General features: G+C 41.6%; 2 protein-coding genes across 2 annotated transcripts; one reads left to right on the top strand and one right to left on the bottom strand.

Moving 5' to 3' along the window:
• Positions 1-63: 63 nt before the first annotated feature.
• On the bottom strand, positions 64-3,709 carry LOC311498615 (extracellular calcium-sensing receptor-like). The gene is made up of 8 exons (XM_084559276.1): positions 3,428-3,709; positions 3,225-3,311; positions 2,734-3,003; positions 2,330-2,533; positions 1,959-2,234; positions 1,323-1,547; positions 1,106-1,229; positions 64-986 (listed from the first exon to the last, which is right to left on the bottom strand). The coding sequence occupies exons 1-8, from the start codon at positions 3,692-3,694 to the stop codon at positions 73-75; spliced, it is 2,367 nt and encodes a 788-aa protein (XP_084415402.1). The 5' UTR covers positions 3,695-3,709; the 3' UTR covers positions 64-72.
• A 1,976-nt stretch (positions 3,710-5,685) lies between these two features.
• Positions 5,686-9,654, top strand: LOC311498605 (extracellular calcium-sensing receptor-like; the record flags this gene model as incomplete). The annotated part of the gene is made up of 8 exons (XM_084559267.1): positions 5,686-6,002; positions 6,441-6,735; positions 6,827-7,116; positions 7,317-7,612; positions 7,880-8,085; positions 8,217-8,438; positions 8,545-8,668; positions 8,756-9,654. The coding sequence occupies exons 1-8, from the start codon at positions 5,749-5,751 to the stop codon at positions 9,652-9,654; spliced, it is 2,586 nt and encodes an 861-aa protein (XP_084415393.1). The 5' UTR covers positions 5,686-5,748.
• Between the last annotated feature and the right edge of the window lie 1,193 nt (positions 9,655-10,847).

Below are 10,847 nucleotides of genomic sequence, written 5' to 3'. Positions count from 1 at the left end.
AGTTAATCATATTATATATCAATTATGAGCATTATTCTTGAATGAATGTAAATTGAGAGAATATGTCCTGTTTTATGTGTTAGTGGCTCCTCTGCCCATGATAGCTTTCTTTGTGTTCCTCTCTGGTCTCAGCAGGATTATGTAACATTTGGGTCCAAACAGCGCCACCAAGATACCAAAACTGGAGGCCAGGATGGCAAATACCTCCACTGCATCTGCATACTTGCCTGGTGAGTTAACATAAGCAGGGACAAAGGCCACCCACACAGCACAGAAGATCAGCATGCTGAAAGTGATGAGTTTGGCCTCATTGAAGTTGTCTGGAAGATTCCTTGCCAAAAATGCCAAAAGAAAGCTTATGGTAGCCAGTAAGCCAATGTAACCCAATAAAACTGCAAAGCCAATTGTGGATCCAACGACACACTCATAAACTATCTTATCATTGTGGTATTGTGTGTTTTTATTAGGCATTGGCGAGGAAGACACAAGCCAGGTAGTACAGATTGCTGCCTGAATAGAAGTAAGAACCAGAACTGTTCCTCTCTGCTGTACAGCACCAAACCACTTTAGACTAGCTCCGCCTCCTGGCTTAGAGGCCTTGAACACAGCCAGAACCACCATGGTTTTGACCAAGATGCATGAAACACAAAGCACAAAGCTGATTCCAAATGCTGCATGTCTCAGTTGGCATGTCCACACTCTGGGTCTTCCAATGAACAGCAGTGAACAGAGAAAACATAGCTTAAGTGACACCAAGAGAAGGAAACTAAGTTCAGAATTGTTGGCGCGTACCATGGGTGTGCTGCGATGATAGATAAATATCCCTAGAACAACAGCACAGATAAATGTGCCCAGTAATGAAGCAGCTGTCAAGCAGATACCCAGAGGTTCTTGGTAGGAGAGGAACTCTGTCTTCTTAGGCACACAGTGGTCACGGTCAGGGTTCGACCAGAAGTCCTCTGGACAACTGATGCACTCCATGGAGTCTGACAAAAAAGGAAAAGTTAAAATAAAAAGCCTCCCAGGATACAGACACCATTAGCTTTGGGACATGTTCCCTATCACCCAACATCATAAATTAAATAATTTTATAATTAATACCAACCTGTGTCATTGCTGATCATTCCCTCAGAGCAAGGGATGCAGTCAAAACAGCACACAGGTTGCCCCTTCTTTCGGGCCATGCGAGTACCTGGAGGACAGCTCTCACTGCAAATTGACTGGGGTGGCTGTAAAAGATTGTTAAGAACAACAGTTATCACCGTTCTACACCATTTCACGTTGTTATTTGGTTTTCAGTCAAATAAACAAGGAGCAATAACCTGTCTGGGTTCAAAGTTCCAGAAAATCTTCCCTTCATTCAGTGTGAGTTCTTCGCCTCTGACTGACTCTTTAACCTCGCCGACATTTTGAATCGTTGCCGTTCCATCAGGGCGCCACAACCAGTTCATGATGTCGTATACTGGTAAGGCATCACCGTTCACATCAAATAATACTTGGTCACCAAATGGTGTGGTGAAGTTTACTCTGTCCAGATAATATACCATCTGCAAATGGGGAGAGAAAAATTAAATATCTGAATAACACATACAAAACGTAACAGACACCGTCCAAATTACTGTCCAATTATTGTGTTTAAAGTGTAACAACACCGTGGTGAAAAGCAGTATGCCCTGCTCCTCTAATCCCAAATCCATGATCAGTTTGGTTGAGTGTAATCATTAGTCTGCTTTGTTTGGCATGTGACCACACCCTTTAAACTGTTGCCAAGGGAAAAATTAAACCACTGAAGGTCAGCAAAGACAATATCTGATGTGTAACTATTAAAAAGTACAAACATATCAGCTGTATATCTTGAAGTTCATGCCATTTTGTCTTATAATGTTTTAGTAGGTACTTCAGGGTGTAACAGCAGTATTTTAAAACAGAGAAAGCTGATATGTAACTTGATATCGCACCTTCCATGGCTCCAGCGTTTGCAAACTGGCGCAGCTGTGCCCGCTGAAAGGCCCTCTCCCTGGCGCACAGCGCAGCATGTCATCAAGGGCGTAGGCCAGAGCGTACACAGCTTTGTACACGTTGTACTCGGGCCTGAGGTTTGAAACGTCAAACAACTCACTCTCCACGCTGTGCAGATCTTCCCGTCCAGTGCACAGAGCTCCACCGGCTTCCACCCATCCTGGTGGAGGGGGAGCAAATCTACACTGAAATACATCTTCCCAAAACTGATTTACCTGTAAAGTGACAATAACTCTGAGTTAACAGAAGTAGCCACATACAGTGTATTAGTTTCTACAAATAGGGCCATATTGTAGGATGAAACTCTCACTATACTATTTCCATAGTTGTTGTGGTATTGGTCTGGGTGTATTCTGTAGAGGAAGTCTTTGAACCCTGCAATTTCTCCACGACGGATGGCAATGCCCAGCGTGCCGCCCAGGTACGGCATAAACTCAGGCGTCTGGAGAACGTCAACTGATGTCCAGGCTTCACTGGCCATCCACTGTAAGCCGGTCACATTCTGCCTCACCACCTGTGCATTATATTACAAAACAAATATATTTTTTTCAGACTCTGTGGTACAATATGCTCTCAGTTATCTAATATTTCACTATTTTTTAGCTCCACGCTTTGTCTTCTTAAGTACTTTCTTCAGAATGTTTCTAAAGCCCCTGCTATAAACTGTAAAGTGAAGAAATAAATGATGTACATTCATTCTAGTTTCAACCCCACCTCCTTCATTAGCTGATAAATGTGGATTTCATGCGCAAACACCATGACCACACGAGCAGTTGATTCCTTCATCACATCCACGATCCTCCTGAGTTCATCTGGATCGTTGCCCCAAGGCAAAACCTCGGTGTAGGCCAAACAACCTCCACCGGTCATAGTCAGGTCGGATTGAAAAGATCGGGCGACATGGACTCCGTAGTCATCATCACTGACCAGAAGGCCAACCCAGCTCCATCCGAAGCGTTTAAGAATCTGAATCATAGCACGTACCTAAGTGAACACAGAGTTTAGGGATAAATGCTTCACAGATTTCAGCATTCTCACATCCAATCTACATATATATATTTGATTTTATTTGATATCTTTGATGAACAAAGCTCACATTTCTTCAACTAGCTTATTTCACTGGGAACTAACACTTAGTTTTTAACTTTGCTGCCTCCTGTTAAACACATTACATTTAAAGTAATTATTTAGCTAGGGGCGTTCACCTGGAAAGCATCACTTGGAATCGTCCTAAAGAAAGATGGAAACCGTTGCCGATCACTCAGACAGGAGCATGTGGCAAAATGACTAACCTGAAAAGAGACACACGGTAGAAACACAGGCTTTGTATAGTGGCTCATGCTTCCTCGACAATTCTTGCAAAATCTTTCTTCTCGAAAAGCTCAACAACAAAAAATGTTAAGCTCACCATGGGCAACCTGAATAAACCGAGAACATTGGAGGTGGCGATAGAAAATGTTGAGTAGGAATCACCCACAATCCCCATGGCTGGAGGGGTCCCAAAACAGTTCTCCTGAAGGATAAACTGCTCCTCCTGACCGCTGGCCAGCACTAAAGCGGCACGAAATCCAATAACAAGTGCACCACAGTTATCATAAAGACTGTATCCTAGGGTCACATTCGGCAGCAGATTAGAGTTCTTGTTGATCTCGTCAACAGCAAAGACCATCGTCATGGCTTGCCTGAACCCTTGAGTGTCAAAGCTAAAACAACAAAATATCTCTATTAAGCATTAAATGCACAGTTTGAACCCAAACATAAAACCACATATCCACATTGTCAAAACATCTTGCAGTAATAAGTTCTACGGCTACATTTTAGACTCCTATGTCTATTTCAGTATTGATCAAAACCTATAATACAAAGGTTTCACATTATTTTTAGTATCTTGAACACACTGCACAGACAAGTATAAACTGGTGAGATCTCTGCTCTGCGTTTAAACTTACCCTGTGCAGGTGGGCTGAGCTGGCTCGGAAGTGAACGTCCACTCGGGGAAGGCTGAGGTGTAGTGGACCTCGAACAGCCCACCCAGAGTCACGTCCCCAGGCTCGTGCAACCCGTTGAGGTGAAACTGTCTCCGTAATTTACAGGATGGGGAAACAGACGAACACACAGAGGAGAAGAAGGAAGAAGAGAACAAAAGCAAGAGCAGGTGGACACAAAAGATTAAGTGTATGTTGAGCAATACCCCCATAACTGCCCTCCTCTGGTCACTCCTCTTTCTAATCTCGATGCGTGGCAACTTCATTTTTATATGCAGGGTTAGGTCATCCCCTTTGGGTTCTTTTCGTCAATGTTTCATACTACCAATTGGGGCACGGCCAGAAGTCATTACGAAGAGTTCATTAGGATTACATAATGTACAGTCAAAGGAATTTTGAAGTTCCTTGGAGGATGAATATGTTTTCTTAATACTGCAGAAATACAATGAGGGGGAAAAAAACTAAATCAGATTGAAAATAATAATAATGTTGCAGTACAGTTTGAATAAATACAGTATTAATGTGGTTGTTGTTGTTGTATGACTTATGCTAATTTTAACCTCTTCACCTCTGTTGTAGCGATTCAAGCAAACAAGCAGTCTTTTACAAAAGCCATAATAAATGTGATGCATAGAAACGGTACAGACATGTATCTCATATCAAAGTGAAGGCAGTGAACTCACTGACCATAAGGCGGTTACAGTGCTAGCTGTATGGATCTCCATTCTGGGATGTTTACCACCTGACCCCGTCACCCCGTACATTCATCCATGCTCGCTGTTTTCTTTCAGGCAGACTAGAAACTGGAAACTCAGCAGCTAAATTCAATGGATGGACCTCAGCCCAAATCATGTCAATGAAAAAGACAAGGACCTAAATTAAAATTATAAATTGGGTTCAGACCAGCAGCACCAACATGCTCTCGGCCCACACACGCAATGACGTGATGCTATGGCTTGACAAACTCTGTCCACAGATAGGCAGACAGACAGACCAATAAATAAATACTTACAAAAGTTGGAAAGATGCTTTTTTTTTCTTTAGTTTTAGTTTTAGGGCTTCTCCACGTTTGCTTATCAGGAACAGGGCTTTGTTTGGTTTAGATTAGTATCATTTGTATCATCACATACAGAACATTAGACTAAATATTCAGAATGCCCATTCGTTTAGACTAATAAATATAATTTGTAAGGTCATGATTTACTTGAAAATACAAAAATATCTATTACTTGAAAAAAAGTGTAAACCCATAATGTTGATACTGTTTGATTGAGACTGAGATTAGGGATCTGAACTCTAAAAATGAACTCACTAGCAGGATTTATTATACATTTTACATAAATACAAATTCATTTATATTATTTAATATATATATATATATAGAGAGAGAGATAGATATATAGTGGAACAATAAATCTTGTTATTTATTAATTTTACAAACAACCAACTGGGGGCATATTTATCAGGCTTTAATGTAAGATGAGCTCAATCAAGCCAAAAGGTTGGAGGATGTGGCAAAATTAAATTTGTTTTGTTCAACTGCTTACAGTGGTAACTTTCAAAGAGAAGAAAAGATCCATAGTAGAAATTATATTGTACAAACAGGTCAGAGAACTGAAACACATAATCAAAGGCGACTGGGTATGGGCCTCTCTGATGTATTGTAAGCTGACGTACCATACTGTGTGAGGAGCTATATAAACCAGTTAAAACACTCCTACCCCCGCATTCAAACTCTAGAGGGATGGATATCTCCATTCTCTTCATTGGCCTGAGATTGACTCTGGGTTGGTTTGAGCTGAACTCAGCTAATGTCTTGGGTGGGGTCAGTACTCAGACTTCATCCGTTAAATGCAAGCTGCAGGGTACTTCTCGCCTACCTGCATTCTCAATGGATGGCGACTACGTTGTTGGGGGCGTTTTCTCCATACACTACTACATTAACACAGTGAAGCCCAACTACACCACCATGCCTGAACCACTCAGGTGCACAGGGAGGTTAGTAGGAGGGAGAAATGGGGGATGAAAGGATGTTAAACTGTGCAAGAATAGAAATTGCAATGTTTTTATGTGTGTTCTGTAATATGTTGTTAGACAGCATTTTTAGGAACTGCATTAAGATTTCAGTGAGTTTTTGGTTATAAAGTAAATGTACAATAATTGAAATGCATAGCTGAATGAAAAACAAGTGAGTTTCACCTGATTAGCAAATATTACATGAAAATAATCTGCCTTTACTTATTTAAATGACTACTGTTACTCTTTGTATTAATTTTCCTGTGGATTTTGGAATCATATCTACTATTATCTTCTCATTTAACAGTTTGTATATGACTGACAGATTTGTGCATTATTAATATTCCATTACTATGAACAGAAGATCTCCTTTTCTGTGACAATGTTAATTGTCCTTATCTTATGAGTGTCTCTGTGCAGCATGGACACCCGTGAACTGCGCTTCGCCCGCGCAATGATCTTTGCCATCGAGGAGATTAACAACAGCACGGAGCTGCTGCCGGGCGTCAGGCTTGGATATGAGATCCACGACTCGTGCGGCTCGGTCCCGGTGGCGGTGCATGCGGCGTTTCAGCTTTCAAATGGCCTGGATCCCGTGTTTGACACCGGAGATAACTGCTCCCAGTCTGGTAAGGTGATGGCTATCGTTGGTGAGTCTGGATCCACGCCATCCATCAGCATGTCGCGCGTCATCGGGTCCTTTAACATTCCACAAGTAAATATTGAAGTCATTTCTCCCGGTGTAAAATATGAGCGTGATGATTTATTTTTCCGTTAAAGAGTTACGCTTTCTTGTTTTGCTTCAGGTGAGCCACTTTGCCACTTGTGCGTGCTTGTCTGATAAGCAGCAGTATCCGAGTTTCTTCAGAACTATCCCCAGTGATCAGTTCCAAGCTGACGCGCTCGCCAAGCTGGTGAAACACTTTGGCTGGACTTGGATAGGGGCTGTCCGGTCGGATTCAGACTACGGAAATAATGGCATGGCGTCTTTTTTGGATGCAGCACACAAAGAGGGGATCTGTGTGGAGTACTCTGTATCTTTCTATCGGACCCACCCACGGAGCAGGATCCAGAGAGTAGCTGATGTTATCCGCAGGTTTCTACATCACAGATTTAACTTGTGTGCAGATTGATGATAGCCTACATCTACATGTTTTTTTTGTTTTTTTTTTCTGTCATATGATATCAATGCTGCAGCCTGTATACAGACCACTAAAATCATTTTCAGAGTCTTGATCCATTTTCACAACATTTTAAATGTGTGTCATTATGAGCACTTGTACTATAACTCTCCAGGTCGACAGCTTTGGTTGTTGTGGCATTTGCAGCCCCTGGAGACATGAAGATGCTGTTGGAGGAGTTATCTTTGGAGCCTTCCCCACCTCGCCAGTGGATTGGCAGTGAGGCTTGGGTAACCGATCAAGAGATGCTGAGTTTCAGCTTCTGTGCCGGGGCCATTGGATTTGGCATTCAGCAATCTGTCATTCCAGGTCTGAGAGACTTCCTCCTGGATCTCTCTCCCTCTGAAGTGGTTGCATCCCCAGTGATAACTGAATTCTGGGAGGATGCATTCAACTGTAGACTGAGAGAAAGTGAGAATCTTTTTTATCTCATGTAAACTACACTGCAGTGATAACTGCAATATCAACACTGTAGTCTTCCATTAAACAAATGCAGTTTAAAAATGGCACTTATTAGCTTGTATAAGTGACAATACGTCGCTGTGGCTGTGAATTCAGACCAACAGATAGATGCTAATTGTCCAATGACTAATTTGTGTCTGGAGTTGGTTTCCATTGAAAATACTACACAACAACATTAATATTCAAACGCGAAAACGCGTACCTCTGTGTTTTTAGGTGCTGCTCCAGGTGAGAGTGTGTGTGATGGAACTGAAGACTTGCAGACGCTCCAGACCGCGTACACTGACACCTCTCAACTCAGAGTTACTAACATGGCATACAAGGCTGTTTATGCAATAGCACATGCCATTCACAATGCAGTGTGTAAGGAAATAAACGGCACAACTCAGTGTGATAAGCTCACCAAGTTAGAGTCCAAACAGGTCAGAATAAAATTCATAACTGAATCCCAGTGTATTTCTTAACCTAAAGAATATTTAATTGAGCTGAACATGAATTTTCTTTTTCTTCTCCTCCCTTCTTCTTCTGTGTTACTTTTACTACATCCTCGCAGGTTTTTGCTGAGCTGAAGACAGTAAGATTTTCCGTGAATGGTTATGACGTGTCATTTGATGCTAACGGGGATCCTGTGGCAGTGTACGAGCTGGTTAACTGGCAGAAAAGTCAGACTGGTTTCATTGAGTTGGTAACAGTGGGACACTATGATGCATCGCTGCCAGTGGGCCAGGAGTTCCGCATCGACAGGAACCTAACATGGGTGGATGGTGGCACGCAAGTAATGAGCAACATGGCAATAACAAATTAATCTTTGGTAAATGGAGTCATCATGGCTGTGTAGCAACAAATGTCCATCCATTAATTAGCCTGTATCTCTGTGACAGGTGCCAGTGTCAGTGTGCTCTGACAGTTGTCCTCCAGGAACTCGTAAAGTGCTGCAGAAAGGAAAACCCATGTGCTGCTATGATTGTATACCATGTCCTGAAGGGGAGATCAGCAATGCTACAGGTAATATGAAATGTTTTATTATGTAAATGTGTTGAATGTTTACTTGTGGATGTGTGCAAAATTGAATAAATTCTTCTTCTTTTTCAGATTCCCTTGATTGTTTCCCTTGCCCAGAGGAATTCTGGCCTAATGCAGAGAGAGACACTTGTCTCCCCAAGCCTGTAGAGTTTCTTTCCTTTGAAAATGTGCTAGGAATCATCCTGGCTGCATTCTCAGTTGGTGGCGCCTGTCTGACCATTATAACAGCGGTTATATTCTTTCGTCACAGGACGTCTCCAATTGTCAGGGCCAACAACTCTGAGCTGAGCTTCCTGCTGCTCCTCTCCCTGACTCTATGTTTCTTGTGTTCATTAACTTTCATTGGAGCACCCTCTGACTGGTCCTGCATGCTGCGACACACAGCGTTTGGCATCACCTTTGTTCTCTGTATCTCCTGTGTACTTGGGAAAACTATCGTGGTTTTAATGGCTTTCAAAGCTACCCTTCCAGGCAGTAATGTCATGAAATGGTTTGGTCCTCCACAGCAAAGAATGACTGTAGTTTCTTTCACATTTATTCAAGTTTTAATATGTACTATTTGGTTGGTAGTTAGTCCTCCCTTCCCATTAAAAAATCTATCCATATACAAGGAGAAAATCATCCTGGAATGTGCATTAGGCTCTGCCATTGGGTTCTGGGCTGTGCTCGGGTACATCGGCCTGCTGGCTGTCTTTTGCTTTGTATTAGCTGTCCTGGCCCGGAAACTACCTGATAATTTTAACGAAGCCAAGCTCATCACCTTCAGCATGCTGATATTCTGTGCAGTGTGGATCACCTTTATCCCAGCGTATGTCAGCTCTCCTGGGAAATTTACTGTGGCTGTCGAGATATTTGCAATACTGGCCTCCAGTTTTGGACTAATACTGTGCATATTTGCTCCAAAGTGTTTTATCATACTGTTTAAGCCGGAGAAGAACACCAAGAAACATTTAATGAACAAAAACTAATACTAGTACGACAGAACTTTGAAATAATTAAAATGGAAACAAAAACATAGTTTAAATTGTTCACATTTAGGGCAATACAAGAAACTCTTAGTTGAAATAAATATTCATATAATAAATTCATTATTTCCTTATGCACATGTCTATTTGTGAATACAATGTCAATCTACTGTTGTGTTATTTTACTAATATTAGTTTTAATGTAAAATAAATTTGAAAAATAACATAATGTACGATTCTGAGTATTTTTTTTTTTTTTTTTTATATTTTCAAACCACTTTGCCACTGGAATAATCTTATGAACAATATGTGCAAATGCATGTTTGTTCCAGAACAAAGCAGCTCTGCCATACATGCACTTATAGACAATTTACATTATCTCATTTTAATAAGTACTAAGAAGTCTTTTATTTTGATTTAAAAAAAAAAAAAACAATCATAAAGATGTAAAGAATGTGGAGGCTGAGCTAATGGTCATAACATTTCTTGTAGAGAGAGGGGCTGTGCTCGTTTGAAAAGACAAGAATCCTGGCAGGTGGTATATCAAGCTACGCTCCACCTGCTTTTCATTTGTATTCTCGACATAATATGAGATGAAATGGGATTTTCCATTGCAGACAATTAGTCTGTAAAACGTTGTACAAATACTGAATTATTCGGCATGACATCGGTACACTTGCTAAATTTAAACTTTACCTTAAACTTACTAAAGTCTGTTAGATCGCAAGCACTGTGCCTTAATTTAACGGAAATACAATCAGATTCATAATGTGACACGCTTATTTAGCCTCCGAAAAGCCATTCCTGTCTTGTTCTGCATTGTGGGTTCAGCGTCCTGACTAGCGCAAGCTTAACAGTGCGAAGACACAACGCCCCGACCTCCAGAGAGCCCTGCTGACCATGACCAGCTGATCCAGGCTCTTCTCGAGAGAAGCCTACATACCTCTACCCAACTCACTGAGCTAACACAGCTGGTCTCCAGTCTCTCCAATTCGGTTCAGTCCATGGTTTCGTCTCCTGCGCAAGCACCAGTTCGTTCCCCTACACTAAGAGACAATCATGTAAGTGACCCTGACCATTTTTTGGGGAATTGGATAAGTGCCAGAGATTTTTGCTACAGTGTGGTATGGTTTTCCATCAACGGTTGCTCTCTTTTTCCTTGGATTCAGCTACAATTCATTATATGCTTGGACTGC

The sequence above is a fragment of the Chelon labrosus genome (assembly GCF_963514085.1).
Source record: "Chelon labrosus genome assembly, chromosome: 13".
NCBI lineage: Eukaryota > Metazoa > Chordata > Actinopteri > Mugiliformes > Mugilidae > Chelon > Chelon labrosus.
This window is presented reverse-complemented; position numbering and strand designations above follow the sequence as displayed.